Source organism: Procambarus clarkii, chromosome 13 (assembly GCF_040958095.1).
Source record: "Procambarus clarkii isolate CNS0578487 chromosome 13, FALCON_Pclarkii_2.0, whole genome shotgun sequence".
In the NCBI taxonomy this organism is placed as follows: Eukaryota; Metazoa; Arthropoda; class Malacostraca; order Decapoda; family Cambaridae; genus Procambarus; species Procambarus clarkii.
The window spans coordinates 6,579,629-6,598,626 of NC_091162.1; the positions used below are offsets into that span (position 1 = coordinate 6,579,629).

An 18,998-nucleotide genomic window follows, 5' to 3' on the forward strand; every position below is an offset into this window, starting at 1 on the left:
TCACTGTACCTTGCAACACTTGCCTGATGTAAATCCCCTATATTATCATCCATGTGTAGAAACATTTAGGTATCGACAAAAATATTCGAATAATATGAAAATTACCTGCAAATGTTATACAAATTTCCGATTATTTGGCATCAGAGTCGTGAAAATTTCATCCCAATATGAACAAATCCACAAGGGCCGTGACGAGGATTCGAACCTACGTCTGAGAGCATCCCAGACGCTGCCTTAATGAAGGTGTAATAAAGGGTATGAAGGGGGTAGTAATAGAAGTAAATAGAACCAAAGAGAAAGTAAAAGAAAGAGAAAGAAAAAAAGGGAGGGTAGGCTTATGTTAGGTCACGTTTGTTAGAAAGTTTAGGACATTAGAGTCTCTACTGTGAGAGTTTAGGACATTAGAGTCTCTACTGTGAAAGTTTAGGACGTTAGAGTCTCTACTGTGAAAGTTTAGGACATTAGAGTCTCTACTGTGAAAGTTTAGGACGTTAGAGTCTCTACTGTGAAAGTTTAGGACATTAGAGTCTCTACTGTGAAAGTTTAGGACGTTAGAGTCTCTACTGTGAAAGTTTAGGACGTTAGAGTCTCTACTGTGAAAGTTTAGGACATTAGAGTCTCTACTGTGAAAGTTTAGGACGTTAGAGTCTCTACTGTGAAAGTTTAGGACATTAGAGTCTCTACTGTGAAAGTTTAGGACATTAGAGTCTCTACTGTGAAAGTTTAGGACGTTAGAGTCTCTACTGTGAAAGTTTAGGACATTAGAGTCTCTACTGTGAAAGTTTAGGACATTAGAGTCTCTACTGTGAAAGTTTAGGACGTTAGAGTCTCTACTGTGAAAGTTTAGGACATTAGAGTCTCTACTGTGAAAGTTTAGGACATTAGAGTCTCTACTGTGAAAGTTTAGGACGTTAGAGTCTCTACTGTGAAAGTTTAGGACATTAGAGTCTCTACTGTGAAAGTTTAGGACATTAGAGTCTCTACTGTGAAAGTTTAGGACGTTAGAGTCTCTACTGTGAAAGTTTAGGACGTTAGAGTCTCTACTGTGAAAGTTTAGGACGTTAGAGTCTCTACTGTGAAAGGGCCAAATGAACAGTGAAGGAGAAGGGCTTCAAGAGGTCTTGAGGTTATCTTGAGATGATTTCGGGGCTTTAGTGTCCCTGCGGCCCGGTCCTCAACCAGGCCTCCACCCCCAGGAAGCAGCCCGTGACAGCTGACTAACACCCAGGTACCTATTTTACTGCTAGGTAACAGGGGCATAGGGTGAAAGAAACTCTACCCATTGTTTCTCGCCGGCGCCCGGGATCGAACCCGGGACCACAGGATCACAAGTCCAGCGTGCTGTCCGCTCGGCCGACCGACTCCCCAGCAACAGAGCCAGGACTAAGGTGGGTTGTCTCTCAGAGCCGCGTCGACACCACGGCGTCTGTGTAGAGACTGGAAAGATTATTTTAGAGGAAGACCAGGGGATTCTAATCATCCTATTGATTGGTCTTCTAAAATAATCTCCCTCTACACAGACGCCGTCTTGTCGACTCGGCTTTGATACACACCCAACCCACCTGAGTCCTGGCTTTGTTGCTGTTGACCTTCTGAAGCCCTTCTTCTTCTTCACTGTTCATTTTGTACAGTCTGTGATGGTCAAGTGGCTACCGTACTGGATGTGCCAGAGTGTGTGATGCACCAGGCTATCTAAGATTCTCAATCGACTTGAGAATGGTCCAGGACGGACCGAAACGTCGTCGTCCCTTCACCTTCTAGTGTGTGGTCTGGTCAACATACTTCAGCCCCGTTATTGTGACCCCAACCCGTTCTCGCAAATTTAATAAGTCAATATTGACTTATTAAATATGTGCATAGGTGACATACTTAACATAATAGATACCCTTAAAAAGATTCATAGAAAACACCGACCTTACCTAACCTACTTAGTATGTTAAGATAAGCATCTTATTGCTTCGTAATTACAATTATTACCTAACCTATAATAGGTATAGGTTAAGTAATAATTGTAATTACGAAGCAATAAGATGCTTATCTTAAGATACTAACAAGGTTAGGTAAGGTCGGTGTTTTCTATGAATCTGTTTAAGGGTATCTATTATGTTTAGTATATCACCTATGCACGTAGTTAATAAGTCAATATTGACTTATTAAATTTGCGAGAACGGGTTGGACTCCTCGCCTGCACAGGCTATCTAAGACTCGAACACGTCACGGGGAAGTGTTCTTTGGTTACATATAACTTGTGCGTTCATGTTAGTGTGTATACTAATATATATATATATATATATATATATATATATATATATATATATATATATATATATATATATATATATATATATATATATATATATATATATATATTAAAAATTTGAGTGCTTATGTGTTTGGTGCTCATCTAGAGATCATTGAGAGTTTTTCAATAAACTTGGGAATAATAGTGGAGGGTCTCCAAGGTAGTGTGTGTGTGTGTGTGTGCAGAGTGCTGGCAGTGTCGCTCCTGGGGTCAGGGAACTGTTGCTCCTGGGGTCACGGAACTGTTGCTCCTGGGGTCACGGAACTGTTGCTCCTGGGGTCACGGAACTGTTGCTCCTGGGGTCACGGAACTGTTGCTCCTGGGGTCACGGAACTGTTGCTGCTGGGGTCAGGGAACTGTCGCTCCTGGGGTCACGGAACTGTTGCTGCTGGGGTCACGGAACTGTTGCTGCTGGGGTCACGGAACTGTTGCTGCTGGGGTCACGGAACTGTTGCTGCTGGGGTCACGGAACTGTTGCTGCTGGGGTCACGGAACTGTTGCTGCTGGGGTCACGGAACTGTTGCTGCTGGGGTCACGGAACTGTTGCTGCTGGGGTCACGGAACTGTTGCTGCTGGGGTCACGGAACTGTTGCTGCTGGGGTCACGGAACTGTTGCTGCTCGGGTCACGGAACTGTTGCTGCTGGGGTCACGGAACTGTTGCTGCTCGGGTCACGGAACTGTTGCTGCTGGGGTCACGGAACTGTTGCTGCTCGAGTCACGGAACTGTTGCTGCTGGGGTCACGGAACTGTTGCTGCTCGGGTCACGGAACTGATGCTCCTGGGGTCACGGAACTGTGTAAGGAACTTAAACACGAAATTTGGGTCACAATACTGGCGAGACACCCAGGACCCCATCTATAGGAGCTCCAGGTGGACAGGTTGAGAAGGTTGAAGGCTGTGAGGCTCGCGTATGAGGCGAGGCTCACGTGCTGTGAGCATTATGAGTAGTGAGGCTCTTGTGAGATTCGTTCATGGAAGGGAAGGCAATTTTCAAGAGAAAGCGCCAAGCCATTACGACTATATAGCACTGGGAAGGGGTCAGGATAAGGACTTGGGATGGGACGGAGGGAAGGAATGGTGCCCAATTACTTGTAGACGGTCGGGGATTGAACGCAGTCTTGTTGAGATCGAACAACCTCCCACACCCTGCTATCCGGCCCAAGACCCCACCTCCCATACCCAGCCATCCGGCCCAAGACCCCACCCTCCCCTACCCTGATATCCGGCCCAAGACCCCCCACCCTCCCCTACCCTGGTATCCGGCCCAAGACCCCCCCCCCCATACCCTGGTATCCGGCCACAAAACAAACAGCAGCGTTGCATATTGAACGACCGCTTAAGCGGCCCTCATTGTCGACCATTTAGTACTTGTTCCAACTGTTTCTTGCGGCTTGAAGAGTCGCCAAAGACCCGCTCGTCGACCCGTCGACTAATGTAATTGGTCATCAGGCGGGCCGTTACGGCGGTGATTAGCTGCGGGTAATTGCGGGTACGGAGAGCGGCGCCGGATTGGTATTCCGGCGGTGGGCCGCTTCAGGCTCCAGCGGTGGTGGTGGGTATGACCGCTGGAACCTTTGGTCTGTGGCGTTGTTAGTGGTTGAGTAGTCAGGTCTGTGGTGGTGTTAGTGGTTGAGTAGTCAGGTCTGTGGTGGTGTTAGTGGTTGAGTAGTCAGGTGTGTGGTGGTGTTAGTGGTTGAGGAGTCAGGTCTGTGGTGGTGTTAGTGGTTGAGTAGTCAGGTGTGTGGTGGTGTTAGTGGTTGAGGAGTCAGGTGTGTGGTGGTGTTAGTGGTTGAGTAGTCAGGTGTGTGGTGGTGTTAGTGGTTGAGGAGTCAGGTCTGTGGTGGTGTTAGTGGTTGAGGAGTCAGGTCTGTGGTGGTGTTAGTGGTTGAGGAGTCAGGTGTGTGGTGGTGTTAGTGGTTGAGGAGTCAGGTCTGTGGTGGTGTTAGTGGTTGAGGAGTCAGGTCTGTGGTGGTGTTAGTGGTTGAGGAGTCAGGTGTGTGGTGGTGTTAGTGGTTGAGGAGTCAGGTCTGTGGTGGTGTTAGTGGTTGAGTAGTCAGGTGTGTGGTGGTGTTAGTGGTTGAGGAGTCAGGTCTGTGGTGGTGTTAGTGGTTGAGGAGTCAGGTCTGTGGTGGTGTTAGTGGTTGAGGAGTCAGGTCTGTGGTGGTGTTAGTGGTTGAGTAGTCAGGTGTGTGGTGGTGTTAGTGGTTGAGTAGTCAGGTGTGTGGTGGTGTTAGTGGTTGAGTAGTCAGGTGTGTGGTGGTGTTAGTGGTTGAGGAGTCAGGTGTGTGGTGGTGTTAGTGGTTGAGGAGTCAGGTGTGTGGTGGTGTTAGTGGTGGTGGTTTGGACAGCTAATTCAGCAAATATATTAGTCCCTTTCTCTCTCTCTCTCTCTCTCTCTCTCTCTCTCTCTCTCTCTCTCTCTCTCTCTCTCTCTCTCTCTCTCTCTCTGTCTCTCTCTCTCTCTCTCTCTCTCTCTCTCTCTCTCTCTCTCTCTCTCTCTCTCTCTCTCTGTCTCTCTCTCTCTCTCTCTCTCTCTCTCTCTCTCTCTCTCTCTCTCTCTCTCTCTCTCTCTCTCTCTCTCTCTCTCTCTCTCTCTCTCTCTCTCTCTCCCCCCCTCCCCCCCCATACAAGATAACTTAGACTGTACCAACAATAGTTAACTACCCAGAAGTCATCAGACGTTTAATAGCGCCGTAGAAAAGTACATTTTCCTTCATGTTAACTGTTTGGACCTGGCGTTTACAAGGGCAATTATGTAGTTCGCTGCCCCGTGAGAATCTTAACTGCTTCAACACGTCATAAAGCCAGCGTCTTGGCGTCTTAACAAACTACGTATTTTAAATGAACAAATCCACAAGGGCCGTGACGAGGATTCGAACCTGCGTCCGAGAGCCTCTCAGACCCTTGAGGTTATCTTGAGATGATTTCGAGGCTTTTAGTGTCCCCGCGGCCCGGTCCTCGACCAGGCCTCCACCCCCAGGAAGCAGCCCGTGACAGCTGACTAACTCCCAGGTACCTATTTACTGCTAGGTAACAGGGGCATTCAGGGTGAAAGAAACTTTGCCCATTTGTTTCTGCCTCGTGCGGGAATCGAACCCGCGCCACAGAATTACGAGTCCTGCGCGCTATCCACCAGGCTACGAGGCCCCTGTTTTAATGTATAGCGGAATGTATAGCTAAAGTGCGAGTCTTACATTCTTACTAAATAATCCTTTGCTAACGTGATTAGTTAAGTTGCGGAAAACTTTTGCTAACGAGAGGAAACGACTTCACTGAGAACATTTGGAGTTTCCTTGAGAAAGAGAGAGGGAAGCTTGGATTCGCTGGTCATATTCCTTGCTAGACGATGCTGCCCAACCGTTCCTGCGGGTCTCTGGCGCTTGCTGCTAGTGAAGCATGGAGGCTAAGTGCTGGCAGGTTTGTTATCTCTGAACGGATAGAGCTAAATAGGTAATTATGTACTAATTGGGCATGAATAGTCGGTTCATATTATGCTGTGTATGTGCTCACATAGTTGTGCTTGCGGGGGTTGAGTTCTAGCTCTTTGGTCCCGCCTCTCAACTGTCAATCAATCAACTTTTTTTCACACACACATCCCCAGAAAGCAGCCCGTAACAGCTGTCTAACTGCCAGATAACTATTTAGTGCTAGGGTGAACAATTGCATCAGGGTGTAAGAAACTCTGTCCATGTATTTCCGCCACCGCCGGGGGATCGAACCTGGACCTCTAGGACTACGAATCCTGAGCGCTTACCACTCAGCCGTCAGTCCCCTTGTGAGTGTGTATGTGTGTGTGTGTGTGCTCACCTGGTTGTGCTTGCGGGGGTTGAGCTCTGGCTCTTTGGTGCCGCCTCTCAACTGTCAATCAACAGGTGTACAGGTTCCTGAGCCTATTGGGCTCTATCATATCTACACTTGAAACTGTGTATGGAGTCAGCCTCCACCACATCCCTGCCTAATGCATTCCATCTGTTAACTACTCTGACACTGAAAAAGTTCTTTCTAACGTCTCTGTGGCTCATCTGGGTACTAAGTTTCCACCTGTGTCCCCTTGTTCGTGTCCCACCCGTGCTGAAGAGTTTGTCTTTGTCCACCCTGTCAATTCCCCTGAGAATTTTGAAGGTGGTTATCATGTCTCCCCTTACTCTTCTGTTTTCCAGGGATGTGAGGTTCAGCTCCTTTAGCCTTTCCTCGTAGCTCAATCCTCTCAGTTCCGGGACGAGCCTGGTGGCATACCGCTGAATCTTCTCCAACTTCGTCTTGTGTTTAACTAGGTATGGACTCCAGGCTGGAGCTGCATACTCCAGGATTGGTCTGACATAAGTGGTATACAGGGTCCTGAACGATTCCTAACACAAGTTTCTAAAGGCAGTTCTTATATTGGCCAGTCTAGCATATGCCGCTGATGTTATCCTCTTGATGTGGGCCTCTGGGGACAGGTTCGGTGTGATATCAACCCCCAGATCTTTCTCTATTTGACTCTTGCAGGATTTCACCTCCCAGATGGTACCTTGTCTTCAGCCTCCTGCTCCCTTCGCCTAATTTCATTACTTTACACTTTCCTAAGTTGAACTTTAGCAGCCATTTTAAAGATCATTCCTCCAGTTTGTCCAGGTCATCCTGTAGTCTCTGTCTATCTTCATCTGTCTTTATTCTTCTCATAATTTTTGCATCGTCAGCAAACATTGAGAGGAATGAGTCTATACCCTCCGGAAGATCGTTCACATATATTAGAAACAGGATGGGTCCAAGTACTGAGCCCTGTGGGACTCCGCTGGTGACATCTCGCCACTCTGATGTCTCCCCCCTCACAGTTACTCGCTGTTTCCTGTTGCTTAAGTACTCCCTTATTCACTGGAGCACCTTCCCTTTTACTCCTGCCTGTTGCTCCAACTTTTTTAACAGCCTTTTATGGGGTACTGTGTCAAAGGCTTTCTGGCAGTCCAAGAAAATACAGTCGGCCCACCCTTCTCTTTCTTGCCTAATCCGTGTTGCTTGGTCATAGAATTCTATTAAACCTGTGAGGCACGATTTACCATCCCTGAACCCATGTTGGTGGTGCGTTACAAAGCTGTTTCCCTCCAAATCCTCTACGAGCCTTTTCCTCACGATCTTCTCCGTCACCTTGCATGGTATACAAGTTAGGGAAACTGGCCTGTAGTTCAGTGCCTCTTGTCTGTCCTCGTTCTTGTATATTGGGACCACGTTAGGGCCATAGGTTCAGGGGGCTCAGAGGCCGCCAGGGACCTGGCAAGGCGTACCTGGCAAGGCGTACCTGGCAAGTCGTACCTGAGGCAAGTCGTACCTGAGGCAAGCCGTACCTGAGGCAAGCCGTACCTGAGGCAAGGCGTACCTGAGGTAAGCCGTACCTGGCAAGCCGTACCTGGGTTGTTATATAACATGTTCCAAAGCTCATTTCTGCCTCTTGACTCGTTAAAATTATCAGTGGGGAGCCGTGGCCGGGGACTTGCCCGCCGTCCACAGCCAAGATTTCATCACTTTACAAAAACCAGGAAAGACGCTCCGGCTGCAATTAATTGAAAATTGGGAAGGTGGGATTTGTCGTAATTAAATCAGCGGAGACCCGCGGCCTATTAAAAGATTAGGAGGGTCTCCGCCCCTCTCTCTCAGGAGGGTCTCCGCCCCTCTCTCTCAGGAGGGTCTCCGCCTCTCTCTCTCAGGAGGGTCTCCGCCCCTCTCTCTCAGGAGGGTCTCCGCCCCTCTCTCTCAGGAGGGTCTCCGCCTCTCTCTCTCTCAGGAGGGTCTCCGCCTCTCTCTCTCTCAGGAGGGTCTCCGTCTCTCTCTCTCTCAGGAGGGGCGACGACCCTCTCTCTCTCAGGAGGGTCTCCGCCCCTCTCTCTCAGGAGGGTCTCCCCCTCTCTCTCAGGAGGGTCTCCGCCCCTCTCTCTCTCAGGAGGGTCTCCGCCCCTCTCTCTCTCAGGAGGGTCTCCGCCCCTCTCTCTCTCAGGAGGGTCTCCGCCTCTCTCTCTCAGGAGGGTCTCCGCCCCTCTCTCTCAGGAGGGTCTCCGCCTCTCTCTCAGGAGGGTCTCCGCCTCTCTCTCTCAGGAGGGTCTCCGCCTCTCTCTCTCAGGAGGGTCTCCGCCCCTCTCTCAGGAGGGTCTCCGCCCCTCTCTCTCTCAGGAGGGTCTCCGCCTCTCTCTCTCAGGAGGGTCTCCGCCCCTCTCTCAGGAGGGTCTCCGCCCCTCTCTCAGGAGGGTCTCCGCCCCTCTCTCTCTCAGGAGGGTCTCCGCCTCTCTCTCTCAGGAGGGTCTCCGCCCCTCTCTCAGGAGGGTCTCCGCCCCTCTCTCAGGAGGGTCTCCGCCCCTCTCTCTCTCAGGAGGGTCTCCGCCCCTCTCTCAGGAGGGTCTCCGCCCCTCTCTCTCTCAGGAGGGTCTCCGCCCCTCTCTCAGGAGGGTCTCCGCCCCTCTCTCAGGAGGGTCTCCGCCCCTCTCTCTCTCAGGAGGGTCTCCGCCTCTCTCTCTCAGGAGGGTCTCCGCCCCTCTCTCAGGAGGGTCTCCGCCCCTCTCTCAGGAGGGTCTCCGCCCCTCTCTCTCTCAGGAGGGTCTCCGCCCCTCTCTCAGGAGGGTCTCCGCCCCTCTCTCAGGAGGGTCTCCGCCCCTCTCTCAGGAGGGTCTCCGCCCCTCTCTCAGGAGGGTCTCCGCCTCTCTCTCAGGAGGGGCGACGACCCCCTCCCCCCTAGTGTATGTGTGGTCACCTAGGTGTGCCTGCAGGATCGAGCTTGGGCTCTGGTCCCCGTCTTTTAAACATACTTAGATTGGCATAGATTTTTTTTAACTTAGAATCTTGTATTGAGGTAGCTTCAACTATTTCTTCGCGCGCGCGCGCGCGCGCGCGCGTGTGTGTGTGTGTGTGTGTGTGTGTGTGTGTGTGTGTGTGTGTGTGTGTACTCACCTAGTTGTGCTTGCGGGGGTTGAGCTTTGGCTCATTGGTCCCGCCTCTCAGCTGTCAATCAACTGGTGTGCAGGTTCCTAAGCCTATTGGGCTCTATCTTATCTACATTATAAACTGTGTATGGAGTCAGCCTCCACCACATCACTGCCTAATGCATTCCATCCGTTAACTACTCTGACACTGAAAAAGTTCCTTCTAACGTCCCTGTGGCTCATGTGGGTACTCAGTCTCCACCTGTGTTACCTTGTTCGCGTCCCACCCAAAGTAAATTTGCCTTTATCAACCCTACCAATTTGCCTGAGAATTTTTCATGCGGCAATCATGTCTTCCCCGTCTCTTTTGTCTCCGAGCGACGTGAGGTTCAATTCATGTAGCCCTTCCTCATACCTTATACCTCGTAGTTCTGGGACTAATCCGGTGGTACACTTTTGTACCCCTACATCGTCTTGTTCTTGACTAGATACGGATTCGTCGCTGTAGCCGCATAATCCATAATTGGTCTGACGTATGTGATATATAAGGCTCTGAATGATTCTATAGAGAAATTTCTAAAGGCAGTTTTTATGATGGCGAACCTCGTATATGCCGCTGATGATATCCTTCTTAACGGCTTCAGGACACAGTCTGGGGTGATATCAACTCCCAGATCTTTCTCTCTGTCCGTTTCATTGAAGGATTTCATCTCCCATTTGGTACCTTGTGTCTGGCCCCCTGCTCCACACACCTACCTTCATCACTTTACATTTACCTCACTTAAACTCTAGTGGCCATTTGTTGGACCATTCTTTCAGTTTGTCCAGGTCATATTGTAGACTTTTTACTGTCTTGCTCTGTCTTAATCTTTCTCTTGATTTTTGTATCAGCAAACATTGAGAGCAATGAGTCTATTATATATTCCACTACACCACGGAGACTCTACAGTCTCCGTGGTGTAGTGGTAAGACACTCGCCTGGCGTTCCGCGAGCGCTATGTCATGGGTTCGTATCCTGGCCGGGGAGGATTTACTGGGCGCAATTCCTTAACTGTAGCCTCTGTTTAACGCAACAGTAAAATGTGTACTTGGATGAAAAAACGATTCTTCGCGGCAGGGGATCGTATTCCAGGGACCTGCCCGAAATGCTACGCGTACTAGTGGCTCTACAAGAATGTAACAACTCTTGTATATATCTCAAAAAAAAAAAAAAAAAAAAATATATATATATATATATATATATATATATATATATATATATATATATATATATATATATATATATATATAATATATATATATTTTTTTTTAGCAACAGGATAGGCACAAGAAGTGAGCCCTGAGAGACCTCAGCCATCATTGTTGATCAGTAGTTAGCAGGCATCCATCAGTCTCAGGAGACTATGGAGTTGTGCTCTGATTGTTGGTCTGGAGTGGCCTCTCCAGGGCACAAAGCCAGGGTAGGTTGATATGGAAAAGAAGCTGTTACCCATGCAGCAGCTTCCCCCTCTCTACGGTGCGGAAGTTGCTTAGGTACTCCCTAATCCAGTGGCGCACCTTCCCTATCACTGCTTTACCACTTATGTTCAAGTCTCGTAAGGGTACTCTGTCACGGGCTTATCTCATAATCCAAAAATATAGTTTGACAACACTTTTTGTATTTATCTTGTATTTGTCACTTGGTGGTAGAGGTCCACCTCGCCTGTGAGGCAAGGTTCAGCGTCCCTGAACTCGTGCTTGTTGAGCGTTACTAAAGTTCCTTTTCTCCAGATGTTTGTTGTTCTTGTTCTATTACAACCTTCTGCGTCACCTTGTGGGGCAGCGACCTGTAGTTCGGTGCCTTCTGCCCGTCTCCCTTCATGTACATCGGGACTACATTAGCTGTCTTCCAACTTTCTGGTACTTCTATTATCAATAACCAGTTATGCACCAACATGGACAATGTTCCATCAAATACTTCCTAACCCAACAGTTAGTAATCTTAAATGTGTCCAGCGGTCCCTGGTTTACCCCTTCCTCTCGCAGCTCCGGCACTTCTCGATGCTCTTTTGTGAAGTCCTCCTGGAATTTCTTACCGAGTTCCTCATACATCTCTTTACCGTTCTCAGTGAACCTATCCTTTTTTTATTTTGTTTCGTTGGCTGTTCCTTCACTGTTGGTCTCTTCCGCATGTGACTGTGGAGCAGTTTGGGTGTCTGGGATTATTTGCTACAAGATGCAGTTTCCGGTGGTGCCCGGGTCTCTGACCGACCCTCTCTCTCTCCTACCCATTCTAACTCCCTGCTGGAACCCAGCCTCCGAAATGACAGTACGTTTTAATACTAAGTATAATAAGTACATTTCCTGGCTGTCATACATAGTACATAATTGCACTTATGGGGCTGTTACATTTACCTCCCCATTTATTCTCCTCGTTTTCTGTTAAGACTCAGAATTTTAAGATGAAGTTTTTAAGTTCAATTCGCCATACACAAGATTTAAATATCAGGAATTTCTTTTTCAGTTTTATTAAACAATAGAGATTTTATACAAAATTTCAACATATCCTGAGTTACTTTACAATTTATTGATATATTTTAGTTTTGTTTTTATTAGTTTTATAAAACTATAATATCAGTATAGCTATAGATTAGGTACTAATTGTTGTTAAGAAGCAATAATATGCTTATCTTCAAACACTAAGACGGTTAGGTGAGGTCGTGGTTTTCTATTCAGCTTTTCAGGTAAACTCAAATATTCACAATATATTTGACAGTACGATTTAATACTAAGTGAAAATAAGTACAATTCCTAACTGCTATGAATAGTACATAATTGCACATAATTGTACTGGTACATTTACCGTCCCATTCTTGGAGGACGGGGATAAGGAGGATTTGGATAAGGAGGGATAAGGGTCTCCCCTTATCCCTCCCGTTCCCCGGGGGGGGTGGGGAGGGGGGGCAGACATGCCCGAGTAACGGTGAACCAAAATGATCTATATGGCGTCAATGTTGAGTGGAAGGTATTGATGATAATTGGAGGTTATTGCTCTTGTATTAAAGTTAATGTAATGGAGTTAATGTTATGGAACTTGAGGCGTCGTGGCTCACGCCCGAGAGGACGCCCTCAGGCAGGCTAACCCACACTTCAAGCACAAGTAGCTGAGTACAACTAGGTGAATAGTCTGTGATCACTCACCTGGAGATTACAAATAGACTTCCTTTAATTAAGTCTGACTTTGTATCTTGTGTGTGTGTGTGTGTGTGTGTGTGTGTGTGTGTGTGTGTGTGTGTGTGTGTGTGTGTGTGTGTGTGTGTATGTGTATCTGTGTATGTGTGTGGGTACTCACCTAGTTGTGCTTGCGAGGGTTGAGCTCTGGCTCTTTGGTCCCGATTCTCAACTGTCAATCAACTGGTGTACAGGTTCCTGAGACTATTGGGCTCTATCATATCTACATTATAAACTGTGTATGGAGTCAGCCTCCACCACATCACTGCCTAATGCATTCCACCTGTTAACTACTCTGACACTGAAAAAGTTTTTCCTAACGTCTCTGTGGCTCATGTGGGTACTAAGATTCCACCTGTGTCCCCTTGTTCGTGTCCCATCCGTGCTGAGGAGTTTGTCTTTGTCCACCCTGTCAATTCCTCTGAGAATTTTGAAGGTGGTGATCATGTCTCCCCTTACTCTTCTGTTTTCCAGTGATGTGATGTTCAGCTCCTTTAGCCTTTCCTTGTAGCTCATACCTCTCAGTTCCGGGACGAGCCTGGTGGCATACTTCTGAATCTTCTCTAACTTTGTCTTGTGTTTAACTAGGTAAGGACTCCAGGCTGGAGCTGCATATTCCAGGATTGGTCTTACATAAGTGGTATACAGGGTCCTGAACGATTCCTTACACAAGTTTCTAAAGGCAGTTCTTATGTTTGCCAGTCTAGCATATGCCGCTGATGATATCCTTTTGTGGATGTGTGGTCTTGCTCGTAACTGGGCGTGCTCATGTGGGCGTGGTCATGTGGGCGTGCTCATGTGTGCGTGCGCATGCTTGTGCGTGTGTACCCACGTGTGCGTGTGCACGCATGCTCCCCCTCACACACACCAACATAGCCGCGCATATCAAAAAGAGTCGCATTAATCATATTGAAATAAAGGTGGGGTGTAAGCCAAGACTAAATGAATATATGTTGTCCACATACATCATGGCCACCGTAGCCGGGCCAGGTGTGTGTGTGTGCTCGCCTGGACCTGCTTGCTCGCTCCACCTGGATCATATTTATATTTAATACTTGGTAAGAAATTCGACGATTTCATTGCCTAACATGTTCCACTTATTGCCAGCGTGTTGATAGAGGTTTTTCTGACGTTCTGTGGTTCGTATTCGTCTTAAGTTGCCATCTGTGTCTTAAGTTGTCATCTGAGTCTTAAGTTGCCATCTGTGTCTTAAGTTGTCATCTGAGTCTTAAGTTGCCATCTGTGTCTTAAGTTGTCATCTGCGTCTTAAGTTGTCATCTGTGTCTTAAGTTGCCATCTGTGTCTTAAGTTGCCATCTGTGTCTTAAGTTGCCATCTGTGTCTTAAGTTGCCATCTGTGTCTTAAGTTGCCATCTGTGTCTTAAGTTGCCATCTATGTCCTCTCGTTCTGTTGTGTCTTGCATTAAACAATATTTCTTTGTTTCCCTTGTTTATTTGCCTTTCGAATCTTGTATATTTTGTTCCTTTCAGCGCCTATGGGAGCCGGTCGGCCGAGCGGACAGCACACTGGACTTGTGATCCTGTGGTCCCGGGTTCGATCCTGGGCGCCGGCGAGAAACAATGGGCAGAGTTTCTTTCACCCTATGCCCCTGTTACCTAGCAGTAAAATAGGTACCTGGGTGTTAGTCAGCTGTCACGGGCTGCTTCCTGGAGGTGGAGGCCTGGTCGAGGACCGGGCCACGGGGACACTAAAGCCCCGAAATCATCTCAAGATAATCTCAAGATAATCTCCTATTTCTCCGTTCCTACAGTATAGTAAAATTCTGTTCTTCCTCATAGCTTAATCCCCTCAGCTCAGGAACTAGTCTCGGTGCATAGCTTTGGAGATTTTCTAATTTGGCATTGTCCTTTTTCAGGTCGTGGTTCCGTGTTGTGGGTACATGGTAGGTGTGGGTCTCACCTTCAGTGTGTATGGGGCCCAGGAAGCCCCTTGCTCTATGGATCCCTGGGGGCCAGATTCACGAAGCAGTTACGCAAGCACTTACGAACCTGTATATCTTTTCTTAATCTCTGGCGGCTTTGTTTACAATTATTAAACAGTTAATGAGCTCCGAAGCACCAGGAGGCTGTTTATAACAATAACAACAGTTGATTGGCAAGTTTTCATGCTTGTAAACTGTTTAATTAATTTAATCAAAGCCGTCAGAGATTGAGGAATGATGTACACGTTCGTAAGTGCTTGCGTAACTGCTTCGTGAATGTGGCCCCTGAATGTTACCCGGATGTTGGTCAGTATGCGTCATGCAGCAGATGTGAGGCTCCTGACTCAGGCTTGTGGCAGCATGGACGGTGTTAGGTCCACTCTCAGGCCTTTTTCCTTTTCTAATTGAAGACTCTGTCTTCCCTTCATCCTATACTGCTGTTATTTTAATCGCTCTCCTGCTCCAATCTTCATAACGTTGCATTTCCCTGGGTTGAACTCTAGCAGTCATTTCCCGGGAAACACAAACCGAAACTATTTCTATTTTCCGCTTGTTACAACTTGTAATAAAGTTGTTACATCTTGGCTTAACGTGTTTATGACGTATTAGAACGTTGTTACAACTTGCTATATTGGTTGTTATAACTGGTTAGGTGTTAAAACTTGTTCCAACGTTGTACCAACGTCGTAGTTTTGGTGTGTGTTTGGCGGGTTCTCAGACGCAGTCTGGAGTGTGTCCAAATCCGTTTGATGTGCCTTAACATCTCCTGACTCTTCTCATCAGTTTTGCATCATATACAAGCATTAACATGAAGCTGCCAATTGCCTTTATCAGGTCGTTGACATATATTAGACACAGGACGAGCCCTAGAGGTACTCCACTTGTAACCTCTCTCTCCACACTGATGTGTCGTGTTATTGAACTCTACAAGGTTTGTCAAGCAGGATTTCCTTTTTATTAAACATATACTGATACCGTGAGACAAAACTGATCTAAATGTTCTACTGGTGTGCTTGGGGTCAGGCTCTCTAGCACCTTGTAGAGGGATACTTGTTAGTGTTGCGGGTCTGTAGTGTATGTCTTCCCTCTGTCTTGTAGATTGGCACCACATTAGCTGGCAAGAAGTTCTCCCGTTCCTAGAGAGTAATTCAACATTGTGGCAAGTGGGCTGCACAATGCTTCAGCTGCTTCTTTTAGTATCCATGTGGATATTTTGTCCGGTCCCACGGCTTTTGTCACATCCAGTTCTGGTAGTTGTTTCTGTTCTGCTTCTGTAGTCACTGTTCTCTCAGTGAGGCTCTGTAGTCACTGTTGTCTCAGTGAGGCTCTGTAGTCACTGTTGTCTCAGTGAGGCTCTGTAGTCACTGTTCTCTCAGTGTGGCTCTGGTGTATCACTGTTCTCTCAGTGAGGCTCTGGTGTGTCACTGTTCTCTCAGTGTGGCTCTGGTGTATCACTGTTCTCTCAGTGTGGCTCTGGTGTGTCACTATTCTCTCAGTGTGGCTCTGTAGTCACTGTTCTCTCAGTGAGGCTCTGTAGTCACTGTTGTCTCAGTGTGGCTCTGTAGTCACTGTTCTCTCAGTGTGGCTCTGGTGTATCACTGTTCTCTCAGTGAGGCTCTGGTGTGTCACTGTTCTCTCAGTGTGGCTCTGGTGTATCACTGTTCTCTCAGTGTGGCTCTGGTGTGTCACTATTCTCTCAGTGTGGCTCTGTAGTCACTGTTCTCTCAGTGAGGCTCTGTAGTCACTGTTGTCTCAGTGAGGCTCTGGTGTGTCACTGTTCTCTCAGTGTGGCTCTGGTGTATCACTGTTCTCTCAGTGAGGCTCTGGTGTGTCACTGTTCTCTCAGTGTGGCTCTGGTGTATCACTGTTCTCTCAGTGAGGCTCTGGTGTGTCACTATTCTCTCAGTGTGGCTCTGGTGTCACTGTTGTCTCAGTGTGGCTCTGGTGTATCACTGTTCTCTCAGTGAGGCTCTGGTGTGTCACTGTTCTCTCAGTGTGGCTCTGGTGTATCACTGTTCTCTCAGTGAGGCTCTGGTGTGTCACTATTCTCTCAGTGTGGCTCTGGTGTCACTGTTGTCTCAGTGTGGCTCTGGTGTATCACTGTTCTCTCAGTGAGGCTCTGGTGTGTCACTATTCTCTCAGTGTGGCTCTGGTGTGTCACTGTTCTCTCAGTGTGGCTCTGGTGTCACTGTTGTCTCAGTGAAGCTTCCCTGTGGAATTGCCCGTTTAGTTTGGGTTCTAAGCTCTAGTGACAACTCGGGTTCCAGCTTGAATACTTCCTAAAAGGTTTTGTTAAGTTCCTCACACACCTCCTTTTCATTTTCTATGTGTCCTCCTTCAGTGTTTTCAAGTCTAATAACTTGATAATTCTCAGTCATCTTCCTCCTGATATAGCTATAGAACCGTTTTGTTGCGTGTGTGCGTGTGTGCGTGCGTGCGTGCGTGCGTGTTGGTGTGATAATGGGCCATTAAACACGCTCTTCCTATTCTTGCGTGACGCAACACTCGTAAATCAATGTTGATTAATGTTTTGTTTATTGGGCGGGATGTTGAGGGGGTGGAGGCCCCCCCCACTGTGAGAGAGTATCTGGGGGCCCACACTGTGGGAGAGTATCTGGGGGTCCACACTGTGGGAGAGTATCTGGGGGTCCACACTGTGGGAGAGTATCTGGGGGTCCACACTGTGGGAGAGTATCTGGGGGTCCACACTGTGGGAGAGTATCTGGGGGTCCACACTGTGGGAGAGTATCTGGGGGTCCACACTGTGGGAGACCATCTGGGGGCCACACTGTGGGAGAGTATCTGGGGGGTCCACACTGTGGGAGAGTATCTGGGGGTCCACACTGTGGGAGAGTATCTGGGGGTCCACACTGTGGGAGAGTATCTGGGGGTCCACACTGTGGGAGAGTATCTGGGGGCCACACTGTGGGAGAGTATCTGGGGGCCACACTGTGGGAGCGTATCTGGGGGCCGCCACTGTGGGAGACTTAGTGAAAACTTACACTTTCAAAATTCTTTCACTGTAACCATGCACTTGCACGGTTCAGTGCAGGTTTACAGTGAAAGGGAATCATTCGGTTCTTTTGGCAGTGTAATCCAGATGACTCTTGACTTAGAGGCATCCCGAGATGCAGCATCCTACTAGTGAGACTCCTGCTGCTGCCTCCTCCCGAGCTCTGTCACCCTGATGCTCTGTGCTGGGCCTCGGTCCCTGGCACAGCCTCCAGGTTGTCACTGAATTGGAAATGGAAATAGATTTATTGAGGTATAAATACACAGAAGTGTTGAGATAACTCAAGCTACTCTCGCCTCGTTTAGTACCACGTGTTTATATATATATATATATATATATATATATATATATATATATATATATATATATATATATATATATATATATATATATATATATATATATATATATGTATATATATGTATATATATATGTATATATATATATATATGTATATATATATATGTATATATATATGTATATATATGTCGTACCTAGTAGCCAGAACGCACTTTTCGCATCGAACGCATCGCAAACAATAAACATATTACCAAACATTCTGAGTGATAAATATATATATTTCTTCCTTTACACATACAGTATGTTACAGACGTCCAAACACATACTTGTATGACTAGTACAATGGTTCAATAACTATGGTACATCAGACAGTTTGCAAGAGACATGCAGACAATTCAACAAAAGGTTACAGTCTTGGTGCAAAATTCTTACATCTCACCAGAATATCATCAACCTTTCCGTTGTGACACATCCAGGCTATTTGTTCAGGAACAGTCCTTATCTCAGTGTTTCTATATACATTAATCTACGGACAATCAAGAACATAATGGGCCAGGGTGTGAGACCTTAACATACCACATAGTTTACACTTCGTGTCATTATCATGAACACCTATCCCATATTCCCAGTAATATTTGTACCCAAGCCTGAGCCGCATGTACGCAGAGTCACTCCAAGCATTTCTCCTTTTACCATAAGTGAAATGGGTGTTTTGACTCACATACATGTAGTGTTGCATGGTTTGACTTCTCTCATACATTATATCTCTTCTCTCCACTCCTGCCTGTGCCTGAATATTTCTGATTTTGGTACAGGACGGGTCACTGTCTCACTGTTAATTCACATTCAATGTCAACTTGTGGTTTTGATGTGGCACGTTTGGCCAAGTCATCCGCCACCTCGTTGAGCACTATTTCAACATGAGATGGAATCCACATGAATTTCACACTATGATCTTTCACCTGTATCTCGGTTATCCTTTTCTTACAATCCTCAACTATAGACCTGAAGACTGGGTTTCGACTGTTTAAGGAATCAAGTGCTCCTCGGCTATCGACAAATACAAAAACATTTTTGTCGTATATAAATATATATATACGACAATATATTATTCTACTGTGAAAATATATATGTTAATATATATGACCAAATATTTTTGGTCCACCAGGCTGTTGCTTGGAGCGGCCCGCAGGCCCACATATACCTGATTGATGGGGTTCTGGGAGTTCTTCTACTGCCCAAGCCCGGCCCGAGGCCAGGCTTGACTTGTGAGAGTTTGGTCCACTAGGCTGTTGCTTGGAGCGGCCCGCAGGCCCACATGGCAACCTGTCCTCTTAAAAAGAACG

The 18,998-nt window shown here is 47.2% G+C and overlaps 1 protein-coding gene across 1 annotated transcript; it reads right to left on the reverse strand.

Moving 5' to 3' along the window:
- Positions 1–340: 340 nt before the first annotated feature.
- On the reverse strand, positions 341–11,278 carry LOC138364550 (protein SON-like). The gene is made up of 3 exons (XM_069324205.1): positions 11,198–11,278; positions 9,603–9,715; positions 341–1,043 (listed from the first exon to the last, which is right to left on the reverse strand). The coding sequence occupies exons 1-3, from the start codon at positions 11,276–11,278 to the stop codon at positions 341–343; spliced, it is 897 nt and encodes a 298-aa protein (XP_069180306.1).
- Between the last annotated feature and the right edge of the window lie 7,720 nt (positions 11,279–18,998).